General features: G+C 41.6%; 1 protein-coding gene across 2 annotated transcripts in view; it reads left to right on the top strand.

The window, feature by feature from the left end:
* The first annotated feature begins 11516 nt into the window (after positions 1 to 11516).
* The window catches only part of LOC117509652 (probable E3 ubiquitin-protein ligase HERC6), a 37860-nt gene continuing 23323 nt past the window's right edge, over positions 11517 to 26053 (top strand). The window contains exons 1-12 of one of the 2 annotated variants that reach the window (XM_034169398.1): positions 11517 to 11742; positions 13356 to 13509; positions 13679 to 13755; positions 17067 to 17294; positions 19896 to 19987; positions 20147 to 20274; positions 20435 to 20589; positions 22135 to 22190; positions 22375 to 22466; positions 22564 to 22623; positions 24343 to 24439; positions 24531 to 24711. In XM_034169398.1, the coding sequence (XP_034025289.1) occupies positions 11526 to 11742; positions 13356 to 13509; positions 13679 to 13755; positions 17067 to 17294; positions 19896 to 19987; positions 20147 to 20274; positions 20435 to 20589; positions 22135 to 22190; positions 22375 to 22466; positions 22564 to 22623; positions 24343 to 24439; positions 24531 to 24711 (1537 nt within the window). In that variant the 5' untranslated portion in view covers positions 11517 to 11525. Of the gene's footprint in view, positions 11743 to 13355; positions 13510 to 13678; positions 13756 to 17066; positions 17295 to 19895; positions 19988 to 20146; positions 20275 to 20434; positions 20590 to 22131; positions 22191 to 22374; positions 22467 to 22563; positions 22624 to 24342; positions 24440 to 24530; positions 24712 to 26053 lie in introns of both variants that reach the window. The other variant, XM_034169397.1, reaches the window with a different exon arrangement.

Genomic DNA, 26053 nt, shown 5'->3' with positions numbered 1-26053 from the left:
GATGACGCCTTGATTATGCAAGTAATCTGAAATAATGACTTGATGTACACTGAAAAAAATTCTTAAACTGTTGTTGGCCATTTTTATAGAATGTTCTATGCTCTGTGTTTGATTAAGACTTGAATGTTCAGCTACACTTTGTCAAACGGCACATGGGAGCTGCTGTATGAGAATTCTCTACTCAACTGTGAGTAGTGGTGCAAAATAAACTTGCGCTATGCACAATTTTCCTAATCATAGCCAAAGAATCCTATAACACCTTCAGAATTGTCATGGGTGTCTTGATAGTTTCCCTCACGTGCAGGGTCACTCGGTATTCTGCCATACAGATTCACCATCCAGCACCATAATGTCTGTATTTTTTAATCATTAAAGTAAATGAAATCTAAGACGTATTCACTGATTTGCAAATGTTCCTGTGTATGTCCCCTGACTTTAATGTCTGAAGAGCACTGGCTGTAAAAGTGATGATTTACTTGTTTTTCCCTCGAGTGCCTTTACTTATGCAACCCATTATTTTGGCTTTTTGATTTTTGTTTCATTGATGTCCTGCTGTACAGATTAATTTTCATTTGGAGTTTGAAAAGCATCATTTTAGAAACTTTTTAATATACAGAAGCCTGATTTTGTTTTTTTGTTTTGTTTTATTTTATGTTTTGTTTTTTGTTTTTTTAATTTGATGTCATTCCAACATTCAGATGTGTAACAGGTCAAAGGTTCACATACTTTTCTTGCCATGGTACACAGCCGGCCTGACTGTGTCTATAAATGTGACAGCCTTGTGTGAATGTGTGAATGGCTGCCAGAAGAGTTGTTCCTGTGCAAAACTGCAATTCCGTACTCCAGAGGATGCTGTTGTCAGGAGCCGGCAACCAAATCCAGCAAGATATAATCTGAAACACTGAAACACTTAAGAGCAGTGACAAAGAAAATCACAAGGAAGCAAAAACTAGTCTGGAGACTTGGCATTCTTGCCATTTTTACCATGAGATATTCTGATTTGGGCAGCACAGTGGCTTAGTGGTTAGCGTTGTTGCCCCACAGCAAGAAGGTCATGGGTTCGATTTCCACCTGTGGCTTTTCTGTGTGGAGTTTGCGTGTTCTCCCCGTGTTTGCGTGGGTTCTCTCTGGGTGCTCCGGCTTCCTCCCACATCCAAAGACATGCAGGTTAGGTGGATCAGAAACATTAAATTGTCCGTAGCTGTGCGTGCTGGTGTGAATACCATACCATACCCTTTATTTATATAGCACATTTCACAAACACAGTTTCCAAAGTGCTGTACACACACACACAAAAAAAACACACAGAATATGTTTGTTTGTCTGTATGTAGCCCTGTGACAGACTGGCATCCTGTCCAGGGTGTACCCCGCCTCATGCCCTATGACTGCTGGAATAGGCTGCAGCCCCCCGTGACCCTTAACTGGAGTAAGCAGGTTTGGAGGATGGATGTTCTGATTTGTAGTTCTTGGGTGTGAATTGTTGTCTCCTGTGTCTTGTAGCGTCGTGTTTTCACCTGTTCTTTCCTTATTCTTTGAGGTGTACCTATGTAGAAGTCCTTTTCTTCATGTAATTTAACAGTTCTCCAGTCACTTTAAAGTTGTGTTGACTTTCTTGTCATCATGTTTGCTACAGAAATTGTAGAAATAAAAAAAACTACTTAAAATTAGTTATTCTGATGAAAAGGTTGTTTTTTTAAATATAATTTTAAAATGCCTCTGTGTTTTATGACAAGTTACGGAAAAGAATGCAACCAATTACAATAGAATGTTCTATAAGAATGACATTATTTAGCCTTTAATTCCAACTGTATGCACAAATCAATACATAATGTGAAATCTGATTTTCCACTCTTGTGATCGGTGTGGTCAGTTTGTTTTGAGTGTAAACTATTGCAGAGATATCATACTGATTTCAACAATAGGATTTGACCATGGCTGGCTGATTGGGTGAATCCTTCAAGTTTAAAGCAGCATTCGAGTTGCTTTTTTTTGGACCCACCGTGTAGTAATTAGCTGACCACGTTGTGCACCCACAACGAAGGTCCTAAATGCCATTTCTGGGTCACATCTTTTTAAAACATTCCGTGTCTGTAGAACCCTTTAAGTCCTCCTGGGGAAGAAGGACTTTCTTAAAAAGAAGAATTTAGATTTCAACTAGTTTGCCAGAAGGCACCTGAGAGATCCAAGCCTATATTTGATCAATTTTCTTTGATTAAAGTTCTTCTTTGCTCCACCGTGAAGCTGGCAAGATGGATGGTGATGTAAACAGGTTGTACATTCAGTGTCATAGATGCCTATAACTGCTTCAGAATTGTCATGGGTGCCTTTGGTGGCTTCCCTCACTCACCTAACTCAATGACAGATGCAAATTCTGTTCAAGACACATGTCCATGCATCACCTCTGAGCTGTCTAAAGAAAACAGGCTGTAAAAGTGACAAATTAATGTTAAATCATCAAAGGTTGCCAATAACTGTGTCCAGTGTACAGGACATGTACTTAATTTTATGAAAGCATTGTGTTTTCCATCCATCCATCCATCCATTTTCTTCCGCTTTATCCGGAGTCGGGTCGTGGAGGCAGCAGATCAAGCAAAGCCACCCAGACCTCCCAATCCACACACACATCCCCCAGCTCCTCCGGGGGAACCCCAAGGCGTTCCCAAGCCAGCCGAGAGATGTAGTCCCTCCAGCGTGTCCTGGGTCTTCCCCGGGGCCTCCTCCCAATGGGACGTGCCCAGAACACCTCTCCAGCGAGGCGTCCAGGGGGCATCCGGAAAAGATGCCCGAGCCACCTCAACTGACTCCTTTCGATGTGGAGGAGCAGCGGCCCGACTCTGAGCTCCTCCCGAGTGACCGAGGTCCTCACCTTATCTCTAAGGGAGCGCCCAGCCACCCTGCGGAGGAAACTCATCTCGGCCGCTTGTACTCTCGATCTCATTCTTTCAGTCATGAGCCAAATCTCATGACCATAGGTGAGGACTGGAACGTAGATTGATAGGTAAATCGAGAGCGTTGCCCCCCTACTCAGCTCTCTCTTCACCACGACGGTCCGATACAGCGACCGCATCACTGCAGATGCTGCACCGATCCGTCTATCGATCTCATGCTCCATCCATCCCTCACTCGTGAACAAGACCCCGAGATACTTAAACTCCTCCACTTGAGGCAAGGACACTCCACCGACTTGAAGAGGGCAAAGCACCTTTTTCCGGTCGAGAACCATGGCCTCGGATTTGGAGGTGCTAATTTTCATCCTGGACGCTTCACACTTGGCTGCAAACCGCCCCAGTGCATGCTGAAGGTCCTGATTTGATGAAGCCAACAGAACCACATCGTCCGCAAACAGCAGAGACGAGATTCTGTGGTTCCCAAACCAGACCCCCTCTACACCCTGGTTGCGCCTAGAAATTCAATCAATCAATCAATCAATCAATTTTATTTATATAGCGCCAAATCACAACAAACAGTTGCCCCAAGGCACTTTATATTGTAAGGCAAGGCCATACAATAATTACTTAAAAACCCCAACGGTCAAAACGACCCCCTGTGAGCAAGCACTTGGCGACGGTGGGAAGGAAAAACTCCCTTTTAACAGGAAGAAACCTCCAGCAGAACCAGGTTCAGGGAGGGGCAGTCTTCTGCTGGGACTGGTTGGGGCTGAGGGAGAGAACAGACATGCTGTGGAGGGGAGCAGAGATCAATCACTAATGATTAAATGCAGAGTGGTGCATACAGAGCAAAAAGAGAAAGAAACACTCAGTGCATCATGGGAACCCCCCAGCAGTCTAAGTCTATAGCAGCATAACTAAGGGATGGTTCAGGGTCACCTGATCCAGCCCTAACTATAAGCTTTAGCAAAAAGGAAAGTTTTAAGCCTAATCTTAAAAGTAGAGAGGGTGTCTGTCTCCCTGATCTGAATTGGGAGCTGGTTCCACAGGAGAGGAGCCTGAAAGCTGAAGGCTCTGCCTCCCATTCTACTCTTACAAACCCTAGGAACTACAAGTAAGCCTGCAGTCTGAGAGCGAAGCGCTCTATTGGGGTGCTAAAACCTTATAAGTAAGAAGAAGAATTTTAAATTCTATTCTAGAATTAACAGGAAGCCAATGAAGAGAGGCCAATATGGGTGAGATATGCTCTCCTAGTCCCCGCTAGTACTCTAGCTGCAGCATTTTGAATTAACTGAAGGCTTTTTAGGGAACTTTTAGGACAACCTGATAATAATGAATTACAATAGTCCAGCCTAGAGGAAATAAATGCATGAATTAGTTTTTCAACATCACTCTGAGACAAGACCTTTCTAATTTTAGAGATATTGCGTAAATGCAAAAAAGCAGTCCTACATATTTGTTTAATATGCGCATTGAATGACATATCCTGATCAAAAATGACTCCAAGATTTCTCACAGTATTACTAGAGGTCAGGGTAATGCCATCCAGAGTAAGGATCTGGTTAGACACCATGTCTCTAAGATTTGTGGGGCCAAGTACAATAACTTCAGTTTTATCTGAGTTTAAAAGCAGGGAATTAGAGGTCATCCATGTCTTTATGTCTGTAAGACAATCCTGCAGTTTAGCTAATTGGTGTGTGTCCTCTGGCTTCATGGATAGATAAAGCTGGGTATCATCTGCATAACAATGAAAATTTAAGCAATGCCGTCTAATAATACTGCCTAAGGGAAGCATGTATAAAGTAAATAATATTGGTCCTAGCACAGAACCTTGTGGAACTCCATAAATAACCTTAGTCTGTGAAGACGATTCCCCATTTACATGAAAAAATTAATCTAAAAAAAAAAGAATCTAATCTCTGTAATAAAATTGTATTTTATCTATCCATGAAGCCAGAGGACACACACCAATTAGCTAAACTGCAGGATTGTCTTACAGACATAAAGACATGGATGACCTCTAATTTCCTGCTTTTAAACTCAGATAAAACTGAAGTTATTGTACTTGGCCCCACAAATCTTAGAAACATGGTGTCTAACCAGATCCTTACTCTGGATGGCATCACCCTGACCTCTAGTAATACTGTGAGAAATCTTGGAGTCATTTTTGATTAGGATATGTCATTCAATGCGCATATTAAACAAATATGTAGGACTGCTTTTTTGCATTTACGCAATATCTCTAAAATTAGAAAGGTCTTGTCTCAGAGTGATGTTGAAAAACTAATTCATGCATTTATTTCCTCTAGGCTGGACTATTGTAATTCATTATTATCAGGTTGTCCTAAAAGTTCCCTAAAAAGCCTTCAGTTAATTCAAAATGCTGCAGCTAGAGTACTAACGGGGACTAGAAGGAGAGAGCATATCTCACCCATATTGGCCTCTCTTCATTGGCTTCCTGTTCATTCTAGAATAGAATTTAAAATTCTTCTTCTTACTTATAAGGTTTTGAATAATCAGGTCCCATCTTATCTTAGGGACCTCGTAGTACCATATCACCCCAATAGAGCGCTTCGCTCTCAGACTGCAGGCTTACTTGTAGTTCCTAGGGTTTGTAAGAGTAGAATGGGAGGCAGAGCCTTCAGCTTTCAGGCTCCTCTCCTGTGGAACCAGCTCCCAATTCAGATCAGGGAGACAGACACCCTCTCTACTTTTAAGATTAGGCTTAAAACTTTCCTTTTTGCTAAAGCTTATAGTTAGGGCTGGATCAGGTGACCCTGAACCATCCCTTAGTTATGCTGCTATAGACGTAGACTGCTGGGGGGTTCCCATGATGCACTGTTTCTTTCTATTTTTGCTCTGTATGCACCACTCTGCATTTAATCATTAGTGATCGATCTCTGCTCCCCTCCACAGCATGTCTTTTTCCTGGTTCTCTCCCTCAGCCCCAACCAGTCCCAGCAGAAGACTGCCCCTCCCTGAGCCTGGTTCTGCTGGAGGTTTCTTCCTGTTAAAAGGGAGTTTTTCCTTCCCACTGTAGCCAAGTGTTTGCTCACAGGGGGTCGTTTTGACCGTTGGGGTTTTACATAATTATTGCATGGCCTTGCCTTACAATATAAAGCGCCTTGGGGCAACTGTTTGTTGTGATTTGGCGCTATATAAAAAAAAAAAAATTGATTGATTGATTGAACAGTATCAAAAGCAGCACTGAGGTCTAACAGAACAAGCACAGAGATGAGTCCACTGTCTGAGGTCATAAGAAGATCATTTGTAACCTTCACTAATGCTGTTTCTGTACTATGATGAATTCTAAAACCTGACTGAAACTCTTCAAATAGACCATTCCTCTGCAGATGATCAGTTATCTGTTTTACAACTACCCTTTCAAGAATTTTTGAGAGAAAAGGAAGGTTGGAGATTGGCCTATAATTAGCTAAGATAGCTGGGTCAAGTGATGGCTTTTAAGTAATGGTTTAATTACTGCCACCTTAAAAGCCTGTGGTACATAGCCAACTAATAAAGATAGATTGATCATATTTAAGATCAAAGCATTAAATAATGGTAGGGCTTCCTTGAGCAGCCTGGTAGGAATGGGGTCTAATAGACATGTTGATGGTTTGGATGAAGTAACTAATGAAAATAACTCAGACAGAACAATTGGAGAGAAAGAGTCTAACCAAATACTGGCATCACTGAAAGCAGCCAAAGATAACGATACGTCTTTGGGATGGTTATGAGTAATTTTTTCTCTAATAGTTAAAATTTTATTAGCAAAGAAAGTCATGAAGTCATTACTAGTTAAAGTTAAAGGAATACTCGGCTCAATAGAGCTCTGACTCTTTGTCAGCCTGGCTACAGTGCTGAAAAGAAACCTGGGGTTGTTCTTATTTTCTTCAATTAGTGATGAGTAGTAAGATGTCCTAGCTTTACGGAGGGCTTTTTTTTTTATAGAGCAACAGACTCGTTTTCCAGGCTAAGTGAAGAGCTTCTAAATTAGTGAGACGCCATTTCCTCTCCAACTTACGGGTTATCTTCTTTAAGCTGCGAGTTTGTGAGTTATACCACGGAGTCAGGCACTTCTGATTTAAAGCTCTCTTTTTCAGAGGAGCTACAGCATCCAAAGTTGTCTTCAATGAGGATGTAAAACTATTGACGAGATACTCTATCTCACTTACAGAGTTTAGGTAGCTACTCTGCACTGTGTTGGTATATGGCATTAGAGAACATAAAGAAGGAATCATATCCTTAAACCTAGTTACAGCGCTTTCTGAAAGTCTTCTAGTGTAATGAAACTTATTCCCCACTGCTGGGTAGTCCATCAGAGTAAATGTAAATGTTATTAAGAAATGATCAGACAGAAGGGAGTTTTCAGGGAATACTGTTAAGTCTTCAATTTCCATACCATAAGTCAGAACAAGGTCTAAGATATGATTAAAGTGGTGGATGGACTCATTTACATTTTGAGCAAAGCCAATAGAGTCTAATAACAGATTAAATGCAGTGTTGAGGCTGTCATTCTCAGCATCTGTGTGGATGTTAAAATCGCCCACTATAATTATCTTATCTGAGCTAAGCACTAAGTCAGACAAAAGGTCTGAAAATTCACAGAGAAACTCACAGTAACGACCAGGTGGACGATAGATAATAACAAATAAAACTGGTTTTTGGGACTTCCAATTTGGATGGACAAGACTAAGAGTCAAGCTTTCAAATGAATTAAAGCTCTGTCTGGGTTTTTGATTAATTAATAAGCTAGAATGGAAGATTGCTGCTAATCCTCCGCCTCGGCCCGTGCTACGAGCATTCTGGCAGTTAGTGTGACTCGGGGGTGTTGACTCATTTAAACTAACATATTCATCCTGCTGTAACCAGGTTTCTGTAAGGCAGAATAAATCAATATGTTGATCAATTATTATATCATTTACTAACAGGGACTTAGAAGAGAGAGACCTAATGTTTAATAGACCACATTTAACTGTTTTAGTCTGTGGTGCAGTTGAAGGTGCTATATTATTTTTTCTTTTTGAATTTTTATGCTTAAATACATTTTTGCTGGTTATTGGTGGTCTGGGAGCAGGCACCGTCTCTATGGGGATGGGGTAATGAGGGGATGGCAGGGGGAGAGAAGCTGCAGAGAGGTGTGTAAGACTACAACTCTGCTTCCTGGTCTCAACCCTGGATAGTCACGGTTTGGAGGATTTAAGAAAATTGGCCAGATTTCTAGAAATGAGAGCTGCTCCATCCAAAGTGGGATGGATGCCGTCTCTCCTAACAAGACCAGGTTTTCCCCAGAAGCTTTGCCAATTATCTATGAAGCCCACCTCATTTTTTGGACACCACTCAGACAGCCAGCAATTCAAGGAGAACATGCGGCTAAACATGTCACTCCCGGTCCGATTGGGGAGGGGCCCAGAGAAAACTACAGAGTCCGACATTGTTTTTGCAAAGTTACACACCGATTCAATGTTAATTTTAGTGACCTCCGATTGGCATAACCGGGTGTCATTACTGCCAACGTGAATTACAATTTTACCAAATTTACGCTTAGCCTTAGCCAGCAGTTTCAAATTTCCTTCAATGTCGCCTGCTCTGGCCCCCGGAAGACAATTGACTATGGTTGCTGGTGTCACTAACTTCACATTTCTCAAAACAGAGTCGCCAATAACCAGAGTTTGATCCTCGGCGGGTGTGTCGTCGAGTGGGGAAAAACGGTTAGAAATGTGAACGGGTTGGTGGTGTACACAGGGCTTCTGTTTAGAACTACGCTTCCTCCTCACAGTCACCCAGTCGGCCTGCTTTCCCGGCTGCTCGGGATCTGCCAGAGGGAAACTAACGGCGGCTAAGCTACCTTGGTCCGCACCGACTACAGGGGCCTGGCTAGCTGTAGAATTTTCCACGGTGCGGAGTTGAGTCTCCAATTCACCCAGCCTGGCCTCCAAAGCTATGAATAAGCTACACTTATTACAAGTACCATTACTGCTAAAGGAGGCCGAGGAATAACTAAACATTTCACACCCAGAGCAGAAAAGTGCAGGAGAGACAGGAGAAGCCGCCATGCTAAACCGGCTAAGAGCTAGTAGCTAGCAGATTCCTAAAAACACACAAAGTGAATAATGTGTAAATAATTTAGAGGTGATTCAGCAGAGCGAGTGCTTTAGTTAAGGCACGTGAAGATTACACTGTGAAACAAATCGTTATCTAGATAACTAGATCAATCTAACTGCGCAGATTAAACAGCTAACAGATACAGCAAAACACTGCTGTGCTCCAGAACAGGAAGTGATACATACCGCAGTGAGAGCCAACCACCAGTAGAGGCAAGCAAGCCAATTCTGTCCATAAAAATAATAAACAGAACCGGTGACAAAGGGCAGCCCTGGCAGAGGCCAACATGCACTGGAAACAGGTTTGATTTACTACCGGCAATGCGAACCAAGCTCCTGCTGCGGTCGTACAGGGACCGGATAGCCCTTAGCAAAGGACCCCGGACCCCGTACTCCCGGAGCACCCTCCACAGGGTGCCCCGAGGGACACGGTCGAATGCCTTCTCCAGATCCACAAAACATGTGGACTGGTTGGGCGAACTCCCATGAACCCTCGAGCACCCGATGGAGCGTGTAGAGCTGGTCCAGTGTGCCGCGACCAGGACGAAAACCACACTGCTCCTCCTGAATCCGAGGTTCGACCATCGGTCGAATTCTCCTCTCCAGTACTCTGGAATAGACCTTACCGGGGAGGCTGAGGAGTGTGATCCCCCTATAGTTGGAACACACCCTCCGGTCCCCCTTCTTAAACAGAGAGACCACCACCCCGGTCTGCCAATCCAGAGGCACTGTCCCCGATCGCCACGCAATGTTGCAGAGGCATGTCAGCCAAGACAGTCCCACAACATCCAGAGACTTAAGGTACTCAGGACGGATTTCATCCACCCCAGGAGCCTTGCCACCAAGGAGCTTCCTAACCACATCGGTGACTTTGGCCTGGGTAATGGATGAGTCCGCCTCTGAGTCCCCAGTCTCTGCTTCCTCTTCAGAAGAGGTGACGATGGGATTGAGGAGATCCTCGAAGTATTCCTTCCACCGCCCGACAACATCCCCAGTCAGGGTCAACAGCTCCCCACCCGCACCGTAAACAGTGCTGGTGGAGAGCTGCTTCCGCCCAACAGTCTCCTGACAAAAAACATCTTTCTGCAGCATCATGGTGACGTGGGCATCCAGGAACTTCCCACTAGTCCTAGGGTCCACTAATCCTAGTCCTAGTATTAAGGAGAGCATGTTGAAGTTGTTTTTACATTTATGGTAGGCTTTATGTTGCACTAAAGTAGGTTAAGTAATGTTACAAAAGTGTGACAATTAAAAAAAACCATTTAATTATGGTCAATTACTATTAGTTGTTGATTTTAAATTCAACAGATTTATAGACAATATTACAATTAAAGGTGAGTAATGGTGTATGTCAACAGAATCATATGTTTTATTTTTGTAAATTGAACAAAACTGTATCTGGTTTGTTAGCTATTTGAAAGTATTACATTTGTGAACTTTAAAATCAGTTTGGGGTTGTAATATACAGCATCAAATAATATAAAGAGGTTAGGACCAGTGGACCCTACAACCAGTGGATCTTAGGACCAGTGGACCTCTAGAGCCAATGGACCCTAGGACCAGTGGACCCCTAGGACCAGTGGACCTCTAGAGCCAATGGACCCTAGGGCCAGTGACCCCCTAGGACCAGTGACCCAGACCAACATGTGAAATGCAGGAAACGGTTAATAATGCTGATTCATCTGGATTTAAATAAGAGGTTTCAGGATTCTTCTCATTCTGTGAGTGTAACACTAAATTTAGCTAAAGTTACTTTGACAAGATGACATTTCCTGTACAAAGCACGATTTTTTAAAATAAAAAATTTGACTGTTAAAATATTTTAATGCTGTTTCAATTTAAGTGTTCTCTTTAAGCTTCAGTCTGAGTTCATGATGATGATGATACATTCTGTACTCTCTGGTAGTTTCATTTCTGTGAAAATAAAACCAATACTTATTTGTACTGTATATACACAGAGTATATATTTTCTCATCATCAGCTCATCTCGGAGCAAAACATTTTTTATAAATGCTCTTGTTGTGGCGACCCGAACACTTTTTTTTTTTCCTTTTGTTTACCTTTTTGTTCATACTTAAGTGCAAATATTTGAGTCACTTCACCTAATTGACAAACCAGACCTGCACAACTCTGTCAGATGTAAATTGCAATAAATCGTATTTATTTTGTAGAATTAAATCGGCATAATAATAATTTTCATTACGAGATTTCACTTCTCGTGCGGCATTCAAATACTTGCAGTAAAGTTGTAACTTTGTAAATTTCTGTTGTATGCGCTACTGATTATGTATCTGTTGCTTTTGGTCAAAACCAAGTCACGAATTGCTTTTTTAAATAACAAAAGTAGTATTTTGTGTTTGAGAATTTACCTCATACTGACACTCCTTATACATGCAGCAGGGGAAGAATGAATCCCCATCCGCATTTCTGATGTGAGTGTCGTATCTCCGACAGCACGGGAACGCGTCTTCAGTTTAAAGCTCAGAGCGCTTCATCGTTTCCGTCAGTCTGCAGACTGTCAATGCGCCAATATGCAGCTGTTTTGTTGGGGGGACAACTCCAGTGGACAGTCCGGTCCACAGACAGCCTTAAGTCCGGTTTCATGGACGGTGCCGGACTCTATAACCCAGGTTTGCTGTGGGGAACAGCACACTTTACTTCTCAGCAGAGATGGATCCGTTTTGTCTTGTGGACGAAACTCCAAAGGACAACTGGGGAGAAAAAACTCAAAAAATCCAAAAATGCCAGGTGGGTCAGGCCAGGATTTTGTATAAAAGTTAATTAAATAAATAAATTTAAACAAACAAACAAAACATGCCTCTAATATTTGTAATCACAATTTATTTTTATTGTTGAGTGGATAATTCACTGAGGGTTACTGCTGCAGTAAAAATATCCAGTTCACGCCGAAAGACTCGAGTAAATTAGGTTTCGGTTTCGTTTCCTTCCATCGCTCCAGACAACGAAAGTTAGAAACAAACTGGATTTCATGCGCGTTCAGGTGCAGCTGGAAAACTGGAATCTCCTCAACTCCTCAGCCTCTTTTTTACTCACTTGAAATGCAACTTTTTTTTTGTTTTGTTTTTCCATATTTACATATGTTCCCATTAAAAGTATTTTCATAATAGAGATTGTCCAAGCAGCCTCCGGCATTATTTAATCAAATCAAACGTTATTACAAACCCCTACTTTTTAAATATAGAATTTAAAATATGTTTAGAAATAAAAAAAAAAACTAAAGAAACAATTTAGTAAAACCAGAATATTTAATAAAATATCCAGTTACTGAGCATTAAACAACAACGAAGAAATGGCTTCTGGAAGCGAAATCAAAATATATGAATAAAATATAGATATAAAATTAATTCATTTTCTATACCTGCTTATTCCAACATGCTGCACACAATCTTTGATGAATTTACAGAAAATCATCACTTTTACAACCAGTTTCCTTCAGACACATTAGGTGGACACAAGCAAGTCTCAGAGCATTTTAAATGCAGGAACCTTGTGTAAAAAAAATAATAAAAAATAAATAAATAAAAATCACCTGTTCTTCATTTTACATCATATTAGAGGCTGGTATTAGAGAAATGTTCTCATGTTGTTGATGGAGGGTACATACGGAATTTTTACCAATTTTGGTAAAAAGTGATGCAAATTGTTGGTTGAAATAAAAGGATTAATAAATGGAATAGTTTTGACTGTTGATTGTTTGGTTTCTAAAGTAAAGGTCAAACAAAGTCGACGTCTATTGCATTCTATGATGTATGACATATGTTACCCCATAACATGATAACTAAGTATAAAACTTGGTGCAAACTATGCCTTTTTAAAATGCTATTAACTCAACCAATAATTTGCATAATTATTTACCAAAATTGGAGCAACTTTAACTTTTGACCCCTGTGCAAACTGAAAGTGACCTTTGTCACCATTTTTGCTGTTTTTACCCCATAACTCCAGAAAATTCAGTCATAGATAGTCCAAACTATACCTTTTTGGAATCATTATGATCAGACAAATAATGTTGATTGGAGCATTTTTAAATTTTGACCCCTGTCTAATTCTTTATTGACCCCTGTAGCTCATTAGAGGTCAGCTCCAGGATGGCTCCATATCTGAAAATAAACATTAGTTAATTTAGAATATGTGTGCCAAATTCCATGATTTTATCACAAAATAAACCATTTTTATGGAAATTTTAGCTAAGCTGCACCATTATTGTGTGTGTGTGTGTGTGTTTTGGACTCTTTCTGACAGAAATTGTTGTCATATCAGAGGTTTGGGGTGTTTGAACTACTGAATACTGATTGTGATTGTTTGATTGAAGCACATGTTGCTGTGACTCTGTGTCAAAGGACACGTGAAGGAACTCAGTCAGGTGGTTGCTGTGGCCTGTGGTCAGGACCACAGTCTGGCCGTGTGTGCGTCTGGACACGTGTACTCCTGGGGGACAGGACAGGATGGGCAGCTCGGGCTGTTCCCCAATCCAGAGACCAGCATCAAACCAAGGTAAGATCTCAGTCAGTATATACTCGTATATATATATATATATATATCCATTTTGGACTAAGGCTGTAACATAATAGCACTGTGAATATGTTCTGGATGCTGTGTGTGTGTGTGTGTTTGGATGTGTATATTACATGTTGTAACTGCTGATTGTGTCACTGACATGCAGACAGGTGCCCATTCCACTGCCCGTGCCGGTGATTCAGGTTGCTTGTGGAAATGTTCATTCCCTGGCGCTGACTAAAGGTAGGAATCTGTACACACTGAAAAATAAAAAACCCAAAACATATTCATAATGTGAAAGCTGAGAGCATAAATTACGGGAGCACGCCGCTTGATTATTACCTTTGTGCATCACAATGAGAATTGATCAAAGAAAAACTCATTATTGTTTTAAAGGCCTCTTTTGTACTTCATTATTGTCTACAATATTCTGTATTTTGGGTCAGTTTTTGGACTGAAGAAGTAGCTTGGAAAAGTTATGAAACATCTTGAAGATCAACAAGAAGTACCTGGACAGTAAGTGGTAAATGGACTGCATTTATACAGCACTTTTATGGTGAAAGCGCTTTACATTGATGCTTCACATTCACCAACACACTTGTGCTGATGTCAGGGTGGTCATGTCACACACTGGAAGCAACTTGGGGATGAAGGACCTTGCCCAAGGACTCTGGGTGATTTATTTATTTGTTTGTTTGTTTTCTGGTCTGATGGGGATTTGAACCGAGGATCCTCGAGTCACAAACCCAAAATTGAGAGAAATGGAATTTGAACTTTTCAGTATGTCCTACTCGGATAACTGAGAACTTTTAGTCAAAACAGAGTAACTGCATGTTATTAGGTACAATGCAAAGTTTTAGTCAATCAGTGAGTTGTTAGCTGTAAAACTAGTGGACTAACTGTACTTTTGTGAGGTAACTGATTCAGTGAGCAACTGAGGAAATACGCCACTGGTAACTTAAGAGTAACATTAATGTTCAGTAACTAAGGGACTTCCTGCAATGTAACAGCAACTGGTTAACCTGAGAGTAACTGACAGTGACCAGGATCACACATGTTGCACAGTCATTTTTGTAAATGCCGAAATGACAAACGTTGCAGACTCTACGTTTTAAAATATACAAGGTCTATTAGAAAAGTATCCGACCTTATTATTTTTTTCAAAAACCATATGGATTTGAATCACGTGTGATTGCGTCAGACAAGCTTGAACCCTCATGCGCATGCGTGAGTTTTTCCACGCCTGTCGGTTGCGTCTTTCGCCTGTGAGCAGGCTTTGAGTGAGGAGTGGTCCCGCCCCCTCGGCGGATTTTCATTGTCAGGAAATGGCGGAATGATTTGCTTCGCTCTCAGACTGCAGGCTTACTTGTAGTTCCTAGGGTTTGTAAGAGTAGAATGGGAGGCAGAGCCTTCAGCTTTCAGGCTCCTCTCCTGTGGAACCAGCTCCCAATTCGGATCAGGGAGACAGACACCCTCTCTACTTTTAAGATTAGGCTTAAAACTTTCCTTTTTGCTAAAGCTTATAGTTAGGGCTGGATCAGGTGACCCTGAACCATCCCTTAGTTATGCTGCTATAGACGTAGACTGCTGGGGGGTTCCCATGATGCACTGTTTCTTTCTCTTTTTGCTCTGTATGCACCACTCTGCATTTAATCATTAGTGATCGATCTCTGCTCCCCTCCACAGCATGTCTTTTTCCTGGTTCTCTCCCTCAGCCCCAACCAGTCCCAGCAGAAGACTGCCCCTCCCTGAGCCTGGTTCTGCTGGAGGTTTCTTCCTGTTAAAAGGGAGTTTTTCCTTCCCACTGTAGCCAAGTGCTTGCTCACAGGGGGTCGTTTTGACCGTTGGGGTTTTACATAATTATTGTATGGCCTTGCCTTACAATATAAAGCGCCTTGGGGCAACTGTTTGTTGTGATTTGGCGCTATATAAAAAAAATTGATTGATTGATTGATTGATTGATTTGGGCTTTTTTTCCATCAAAATTTTTTCAGAAACTGTTAGAGACTGGCAGCTGGAAACCATTTGAAAAATTTATCTGGCTTTCGGTGAAAATTTTACGGGCTTCACAGAGAATAAGGACTGTTACTACAGCTTTAAAGATGGCTTTAAGGACGCTCGGCGCGCCGCGCTCCGTGCCGCCATCGAGAGCCACAAACCACTGGATCATTTCTAAACGGATGGCTCTGTGGAGCCGGACTGTCGTGTGCACTTTCTCTGGTTGTCACAAGAGCTGGACATCAACCATTTTCCGGCAGATTTCACTTTTAACAAGAGATTTTGTCATAGAAAGCCGAGCGGAGGCTTCGCACGTCACGATGGATTCACTACTGGAGCGAGACAAAACCACCTCCGTTTTGGTCTCACAGGACGGCTTTGAGATGGCGTTCAGACAGCTGTCGGTGGTTTTTCCATCGAGTGATTATCCGAGAAATTGTGGATATGCCTGGACATGCCAGAACATGTCCCATGAGGCTTCATCACGGCGTTGCTGTGCGCCATGCGGCACCGCCGCGACGCGCAAAGCCTCTGCTCCTCTTTCCATGACAAAAACTCCTGTAACAGTGGAATGTGCGATTCATTTCCAAACTGGACGCTGTGTTTTATCCAGGACGTCGTCTGACTAGCACAGGAATTGTGAAAAGACGTGGACATCAGAACTTTTTCTGCACATTGAGACAGACGGGCGGAGGAATTCCGCGCGTTGCGGCGGTGCCGCATGGCGCAAAGCAACGCCGTGATGAAGCCTCACGGGACATGTTCTGGCATGTCCAGGCACATCCACAATTTCTCGGATAATCACTCGATGGAAAAACCACCGACAGCTGTCTGAACGCCATCTCAAAGCCGTCCTGTGAGACCAAAACGGAGGTGTTCCTTTGTCTCGCTCCAGTAGCGAATCCATCGTGACGCGTGAAGCTTCCGCTCGGCTTTCTATGACAAAATCTCTTGTTAAAAGTGAAATCTGCCGGAAAAAAGTTGATGTCCAGCTCTTGTGATAACCAGAGAAAGTGCACACGACGGTCCGGCTCCACAGAGCCATCCGTTTAGAAATGATCCAGTGGTTTGTGGCTCTCGATGGCGTCACGGAGCGCGGCGCGCCGAGCGTCCTTAAAGCCGTCCTTAAAGCTGTATTAACACTCCTTATTCTCTGTGAAGCCTGTAAAATTTTCACCGAAAGCCAGATAAATTTTTCGAATGGTTTCCAGCTGCCAGTCTCTAAGTTTCTGAAAAAATTCTGATGGAAAAAAAGCCCAAATCATTCCGCCATTTCCTGACAATGAAAATCCGCCGAGGGGGCGGGACCACTCCTCACTCAAAGCCTGCTCACAGGCAAATGACGCAACTGACAGGCGTGGAAAAACTCACGCATGCGCACGAGGGTTCAAGCTTGTCTGACGCAATCACACGTGATTCAGATCCATATGGTTTTTGAAAAAAATAATAAGGTCGGATACTTTTCTAATAGACCTCGTATATATATATATCTCATGCTATCATAAAACTGAATGTGAGAAATTATTTCTCCACTTTGAATGCTTCCTACTTTCCAGGAGGAGATGTCTTCTCGTGGGGTTTGAACAGTCATGGTCAGCTGGGCCTGAGGAAGGAGGTGAGAACACAGTACTCACCTGTCCTGGTGGCTTCTCTGAGTGGGATTCCAGTGATCCAGATTTCAGCCGGAGGAGCCCACAGTCTGGCCCTCACGCTGTCAGGGCTCGTGTACTGCTGTGGGGCCAATAAATTTGGACAGCTGGGGCTCAACAGGGTGGATGAAAAAGGTAAAAAACAAACTCTATATATATATATATATATATATATATATATATATATATATATATATATATATATATATATATATATATATATATATATATATATCATCACCACCATCATTCATATTTTTGCAAGGTTTCATTTGTCCATTAGAGGGAGCTGTTGGATTGTAGTTGCACAAGTCCTACAAATGCTAAATATGAATCCTGCAGGGAAGGAAAGTTATAGGAAGTGCTGTTTAAACATGCATGTGTGGATAAGTTATCTTCAACTAAAGAGATAACTGGTCCAGTTTAACCCTTGTGTATCTGGTGTCAAAGGTATTACGCAACACACAGCACACAACATAGTCACGCAGGAAATAACACCTGTCCTCAGTGTTAAAAACACTAGTAAAGTTTGCTGACTGTGGTGCTACTGTACTTGATTGGCCAGGTAACGTGTCTGACTGGAACCCCATAGATTCTCTTTATGTTGTTGTCAAGTGGAAGATGAGAGACAACAATTCATACAAGCTGAAAGACGATATGAAACAAACCTGGGCTTCCATAACACCTCAGCAGTGCCACAGACGCCTGACACTGATCTGACTGAGTCTTCTGATATCATCATTTAATCTTTTTGCTACTTGATTTTATGTCTTCATCATCTATATTATAATAGTCAAGTGGCCCCTGTGTGCGTGCATGTGTTTGGCTTAGATCACAGAGAAACTGGGGAGAGCTGACATTTGTCTTTTGGTATGCTTTTGTATTTTGGGTCAAGGATGAACGCCTCCAAAACGAAACGTTGGTAGGACTAATGTTTTTGGAGAAGCTATTCGCTAACAACACTGAACAATGGACGTTGCTAACTACATTCTGGACTCACACATCATTCCAGCAGGGGGCAGTAAATCATCTGTATATTAAATGCGTGAGCGTGTGCGTACATGATTTTATTTCCTAAGTTCAATATAAGTGCATCATATAATTGCATATACGTTAACATACATGGATGACACAAGAAAGTGAAAACATTTATTTCCATTGTGGTCCATTTAAAAATCAAATGACAAAATAGAATAATAAAATAATAATGATAATAATAATAATAGTGTGTATATGATAACAAGAATCTAAACAATTTCTTAATACATTAAGACAGTAAATTAATATTAAAAAATTACATAATTAGCAGGAAATAAGTGTTCCTATTCTAAAAATTGTTGAGGTCTTATGCCGCATTCACACCAGATGCCATGGGACGCCACAAATTTGCGTCCCTCGCCTGGCGATGGACACACCACCATCGCCCGGTGTGTCGCAGGGTGTTCGAAAATTCCCCCCCAATGCGTCATCAAATAGGTGGAGCTTCCATTCTGCTCGGCGTCAAGTCAACACGGTGGACCTTGATCACACGGAGCAAGTTGGTGTGCTCTATTTGTTGTGGAAAGCTGACACACGTCACCAGCGGTGCCATCCCTGGTGTCACAACATCCTCATGAGACGTTCCTAATTCGGGGAGTTTCATCATTTGCTGCAGGAGCTGCGTCTGGATGACGGCCGATTTCAGTGGTACTTCCGCCTCTCCAGGACCCAGTTTGAGGACCTCCTGTCCCGTTCGTGTGCGCACATGTGAAAAAAAAAAAACTGGCTGCTGCTGCAGTTCCTCGCTTTCCCCTCCAACTCTGTCATAATTGTGTTATAAACCAGTCACCATTTGTTTTATTATACATCTGTGTAGTTAATAAAATTATATTCACGGACGATTCGTTCGCAAGCGCACATGTGAACAAAAAAAACTGGCTGTTGCTGCAGTTCCTCGCTCTCCCCTCAAACTCTGTCATAATTGTGTTATAAACCAGCCAGTATTTGTTTTATTATACATCTGTGTAGTTAATAAAATTATCTTCACAGATGAGTCGTTTGCGCGTGCAAATGTGAACAAAAAAAAAAACTGGCTGCTGCTGCAGTTACTTGCGCTCCCCTCAAACTCTGTCATAATTGTGTTAAATAAAGGACAAAAGGGACATAAGTCCTGCTCACAGGCTGGCTGCCAGAGACAGGACATGTCCACATCAAATATAAACTCCAGACATCTCCACGTCACTACATATTCAGTCCCTGATTGGGCATTGTGACAAGACGAAAAAGTTTAGAATTTTCAACTTGGGGAAGAGGGCAACGCAACGTGATGCAACGCGATATTGCGCCACAAACGCGGCAATCGCTCAAAATCACTTTATTCGCGTCACTTTATTCGCACCCATCACGTCGCATTATGTGGCTTGGACTTTTGTGGCGCCACAACGCATCCTTCCATAGGGATTACATGGCAACCTCTCACCCCCGTCGCTCGCGTGGCATCTGGTGTGAACGTGGCATAAGGTTCTAAAAACATTCTGGATTCACACGCCATTCCAACGCATTGCTTAATTTATTACCACCCTTGAAAAATGTTACCTACGTATTTTATAAACACTACCCAATCTAGAGTCCGTGGATCCCAACGTACAACACACTAGTTTTATTATTATGTATTTTGTACAGATTAGATGTAACATATGGGCAAAATGTCACCATTTTGAAATGATGATGCTGTCTGTGTTTTTTTTTGTCTATCAGGCAGGTTTAATGTCTGCATGGTACCTGCTCTCAGACCTTTGGCAGTGTCCTTCATAAGCTGTGGAGAAGCACACACTGCTGTTTTAACAAAGGTACAAATTTCAGTCTCCGCTGAAAGTTACTGTTCGGTTAATTTACAGAATAATAATGTAATTACCACATAATTTAGTTTATTTGTCTGCTCAGTACCTGTTTGTAACACAGTCTCTAGATTCTTGGCTGAAGATAAAAAGGGAGCTGTGATTTTGTAGGATGGTAAGGTGTTTACATTTGGAGAGGGGAGCCAGGGTCAGCTTGGTCACAACTCTACTGCTAATGAAGTGAGACCCAGACTGGTGCAAGGACTGGACAGACCTGCATCACACATTGCATGTGGCAGGTAAAAACTGGGATGCACACTTAAAAATGATCATAATTCCCTTTCATATTGCTGTTTTTTTTTTGTTGTTTTTTTCTAGCTAGAAAAATTAGCTGCACCATGGGGGTGTAGAAAACATGTGACATTATGTAAAAGTTCACATTTCTTTTTTGTCCTTCAGCTGGCATACTCTGGTTCTGGGTTCTTCAGGTCAGGTGTGGGCCTTTGGCAATGGAGCTAAAGGTCAGCTTGGGACAGGACATGAAGAGGGCAGTTTGGTTCCCATGATGGTCCAACTTCCATGGACCACTGATGCTGCTGCAGCACTGCCTGAAGGTATGGATGTGTGAGCATGTTTAAGGTTGTCCCCCTACAAGATCTAGGCAGGAGATCACTACCATAGCTAGGGTCAGTTTTACACATCTGGATCTTTGGTCAAATCAAACTGATTGATTGTCTTTGATAATAAATTGTGCAAAACACATGACCTCAAATTATTATTATTATTATTATTACAATATGTACATTACATTTTGAGTTACTGTCAAATGTATTGCTAATTTCTCAGTCTGCATCCAGATCATTACCAAAGTGTAACTAATTAGTCCTTCATAGTAAAAGATATTTCATAAAAATTGCCTTGCTGTCGTGAGCCGTACCCCCCGGCCCCTCCTTTAGCTAAATGTGTGAGATGTCTAAATTAGTTAAAGAGGCCCATGTGTTGGAATGGTGCCAATCACTGAAACAACAACATGTAACATTTGTCAACTATGTTGGTAAAAAGTGATGGCATGTTTGAGGATGGAAGAAAATGTTCTCTGTTTGATGCTTGGACTGTGCTGACACACTGTTTGACCAGTCTGATTGGCTACTGCATTCATCAAATAGGTTTAAAGAATGTCATACACTTTGTGTACTTTAGTACTGTCGTGGAATAATGAGGCCATCAGGTTTCATGCTAACGACTGCAATGGAGCTGCAAAATGCAGATTCAAGATGGCAGTTGTGGTGGCCATATTGCATGATGTAGCAGGTAAAAATCAATAAATTGGTCTATCATCTAATCTGTACATCCCCAGCAAAAAATGGTGATCAGTTGCAGTGTTTTTTAATTGATGCACAAAATGGAAATTCAAGATTGCAGCTGTGGTGGTCATACTGGATATAGGAGCAAGGCCAAAACCAAGAGGCTTGTGTAGGCACCTTGCCTGAACATCAATAGCAAAGGTGGTGATGATCCCTGATGGCATTTTTCAGTTAATGAATGGAATATGAAAGTCAAAATGGTCATCAGCACCCACCTGTATCCCCCAGAGGCCTACCACAGAAATTGCAGTCCGATTCCTCCAGTGGCTCTTTAGTTACCAAGATGGCAGCCACCTTGGTTGACAGGTGTCTTCTTCTACCCAACCCAGACCCATCATACAATTTTTGGATTAATAACTACAGCAGTTCTTCAGTTATCATCTAGAAATGAAATGTTTGTAGGACGGACAGACAGACAGACATCACACGTGAAGATAATACCCCTCCAGCCTGTTGGGACTGAGGAGTAAAAATCAGTTAAATTTTTTAATAATTACACTTAAAGATCCACAAGCAATGACAAAAAGCTGATCTCTTTTCAGTTACACTGCCTTTCTCACTGTCATTTGGGTTCTGCAGTGTTTGATTCACTTTTCAGTCATAAACAGTTCCTGATGTTACAGTCACAAAATCTCACAGGGTAGAAAATGAAGTGTAGTAGACATTTGGACGACTTGATCAGAACTATAACTCCCTTTCGGTACAAAGCAATACTTCGGTTAACGAAATGTTGGAGACAAAGTGGATTGAAATGAAGACTGAATCTGTTTTATTTGTCTTTTTGAAAAAAAGCAGATTTAAAAATAGCAGCTGGAGGGAATGCAAACTTTGTTTACACTTCATCTGCAAAGGTACGTCTGCTGGAGTTACTAACTAGAAATCAGTTGTGCATATCCAAAAACAAAATGTATAAATTCTTTTTTATTTGAAAGAAAAACAATAAAATATTTGTATTCCTCAATCATTTATTTGAGTGAGCCTGACTTTATTTAAATTTGTTTTAATTTAATTAAATTTGTTTTTCTGTCTTGCGAGACTTTGGAAACCGATCTGACAGTTTCGCAGCTTGATGAAGCAAAACTTCAGAAGTGGCTCGCGATGACAGAAGCCAACGGAGACGTAAAGAAGTGCGTTATTAGAACCACATTATGGGTGACTGCATACAAGTGAAATATTCTTCTTATACAATTATTGAGACATGATTTGTCTTCTTTTGTCCAACAGAGAAATATCTTTGATGTTTTTGACAAGTTCGAGCCTTGTTGCAAGTTTCACAAAAACCAAGTGAGTATTTTATTTTGTTAGAGGTGGTGCAGTATAGGAACACAGTCCATTTTTCTAAGATTGGAAAACATTTGATTTTGTGATGTTGTGTTAATAGCAACCTTTTAAAAAAGTGTCACATTGAAGATAACTTCAGTCTTGTCCTGCCTTCAGTGCTTTCTGGTACTTTGATATAGCCTACTGATATCTTATGTAAATGATGTGATTTATCTTTTTTATTGTACAAATTGTAATTTCAGACAAACAAGTTCATTTCAAGTGATGAAACTTTAAAATCCCACATATTTTGACACACTGGAAGGATTATATTATATATTTCCTAGCTGGCTTTGGAATGCCTTGGGATCCCCAGGAAGAGTTACAGGACTTGGGCTGCTTGCGCTGTTGCCACTGCGACTGAAAATAAATGGTTGAAAATGAATTAATTTTGACACTAGGAAGAAGACTATTTCAGCTACATTCATACAAAATCCTTTCAGCAGGGTTGTGCGGATGTGTGAACATGTTAATTGAGTTTTAGAGTGTTACCACTGTTAAACAGTTTCACTAAGTATCTGTGTGTAAATGCTGTATTCCTCCCTCACGGAGAACTGCACCTACTCTTGCTGGAACATCTACCTCACTTTCTTTTGTAGCTTAATTCCTACAAATTCCTTTCCATGGGGTTGTGTGGAGGTATGACTGCATTATTTAAGCTTAGAATGTTGCTGCTCTGAAACAATGAGAAAGCAATGGTTTACTTCTCTGATTTAATACTTCATTGTGCAGAAACTGACTGTCTCACCGGTGTCTGTAACTGAACAGTCCCCCCTAAAGATCGATCCACCCTGTCTTCACTGCGCATGTGTCATTTCGGAGCGTCAGCAGCGATTCATCGATTATCACCTCATTTCTGCTTAAAGCTGCACTCCAGTCATCAGAAGCTTTTGTACAACAATCATTTTCACATAAATTCAGCATTATTTCATAATAAAAGACAGGGGACCAATCAGAGTGCCACAGCAGCACTTCTGAGACTGATGTGCTCCTGCACCATGTCATTTCATAGCGTCATTAGCGATTCACTGATTATCGCCTCTTTACTGCTTAAAACTGACTTTAGAATGATTTAAGAGGTTTTACTTTGTCATCTGATGGTTAATAATCACATTATTCCCTTTGATCACTTTGGGTGCAGAGTGTCTGTCTCAGATGCATACACAGTGAAGGCACAGTGAAGGCAGGGTGGACAAATGTTTAGAGGGGTCTGGTCGGTTGGCGACACCACACCTGCTCCTAATCCATCATCCACCCAGGAGGCGGCAGAAATACCTGTGGGATATTCAGTTAGCAAAAGATGCTTTTTGGATTGATCAGATGCATCAAAATTCACTTTGAACGTGTTTATCCTCATCGGACGCCTTTTAATATGTTGAGTTACATCATGACAGGATTCTTTGTGTTGTGTTGTGAAACTGGAGGGGATGAACTCCTGTCTGTTGACTCACTGCATTTTACAGGGTACATGTGTAGATTTTTTTTTTTTTCAAAGCTGCCAAAATTCTTTTGGTTTGCAGAACCCTGCTCTTCAAGAATCATTCTTTTAATGCAACTAATTTGGTTCCTCATCCATTCACCTTTCCAGGTGATTGACTACAAATGCCAATTCACCGTGACTCATTCACTGTGACTTCCTGAAGGAGCGATGTGTATTTGTCTCACTTGTTTTTCCGTCCTCAGTGGACGTCCACCAGATGCAGGTGCCATAACTGTGGACATCGAGGCTGCTAGCCAAACCTTCAGTCAGATGCTGTCAAACTCTTGGATCAGAGAATCAGTTAAGACTCTTTAAGTGTTTCTTGTTGTTTAACATGTAAATTGATTGTGTTCATGCTGCCTAATGGAGCTGTCATTTAAAAAAAATTCAGATCAATCTAGACTTGCTGGTTAATTTGCTGACTGTATCGAGCCCTTTCCTGAGATCACCAGAGGTCTTGTTGATTTTGCTGACGTGCCCCCTTCTGCAAGAGGACTGCAGCGTCATGAGAGTCGTGGTGCCTTTGGCCATCGTGATAGCAGACCTGAAGGAGAAAGCTCTCGATGCATTAAGTAAATCACTTTGTTGAACCATACGAGCATTTTTACCAAGTTAATGTTGCCGTACTCTTAGTGTTGATGAATGGCACAGATTTTGAGAAATTTAGATTTTATCTAAATTATCTAATGTGAAATGGATGGAATAGGTCAAAACATGCACATAAAGAGACTGCATTTATATAGTGCTTGCCCATCTGCATCAGACACTCAAAGCGCTTTACAATAATGCCTCACATTCACCCCGATCTCAGAAAATCTCCACTTCTAGATTTACTTTTGGCATCCAGAGTGATTTTTGTTTGTTTGAGCTAAAGTATTGGTATTAAAACTAATAGACTTTATAGACTAATAGACCTGTTGATTTTTTTTCCAACAGGTCACATCAGCTTTGTATGTACGAGGTCTATTAGAAAAGTATCCGACCTTATTATTTTTTTCAAAAACCATATGGATTTGAATCACGTGTGATTACATCAGACATGCTTGAACCCTCGTGGGCATGCGAGAGTTTTTTCACGCCTGTCGGTTACGTCATTCGCCTGTGGGCAGTCTTTGAGTGAGGAGTGGCCCACCCTCTTGTCGATTTTTTCATTGTTTAGGAATGGCTCAGAGACTGCTGCTTTGTTTGATCAAAATTTTTTCAAAACTGTAAGGCACAACTGAGTGGACACCATTCAATAAATTCAGCTGGTTTTCGGTAAAAATTTTAACGGCTGATGAGAGATTTTGGTCTGTAAGTGTCGCTTTAAGGACGGCCCATGGTGCCTGACGGCGATCTGCGCTTCGAGGCGGCAGCGTCTCGCCGTTTCAAGTTGAAAACTTCCATATTTCAGGCTCTGTTGACCCAGTAAGTCGTCAGAGAACTTTCAGAAGAAGTCGGCATGAGGAGTTTATTCGGACATTCCATTGTTAACGGACATTTTGTAATGAAAGAACGTGCGGGCAGAGTCGCATGTCGGGCCGGACCCGACCGCGGGGGGTCGGGACAGGAAAAACACCTCCATTGGAAATCTTAACGGGCAAGTTGGAACATGCCCAAGCTGTTAAACAATTTCTCAGTTACTCACTTGTTGAAAGCCATCAAAAGCCGCCTGAATTTTACAAATGGTTTTCAACACGGAGGTGTTTTTCCTGTCGTGGCGCACACAGATTTGCCGAGTCGTCACGGAAACGACTCGGCGAATTTGCGCGCACATCTTTCATTAAAAAATGTCTTTAAACAGTGGAATGTCCACATAAAGTCCTCATGCCGGCCTCTTCTGAATCTTCTCTGTTCTCTCACGACATCCTGGGTGAATTAAGCCTTAAATTAGGATGTTTTCAGGTCGAAACAGGCCGACGACGGTGCCTGGAA

This window comes from Thalassophryne amazonica, chromosome 4 (genome assembly GCF_902500255.1).
Source record: "Thalassophryne amazonica chromosome 4, fThaAma1.1, whole genome shotgun sequence".
Lineage (NCBI taxonomy): Eukaryota > Metazoa > Chordata > Actinopteri > Batrachoidiformes > Batrachoididae > Thalassophryne > Thalassophryne amazonica.
This window is presented reverse-complemented; position numbering and strand designations above follow the sequence as displayed.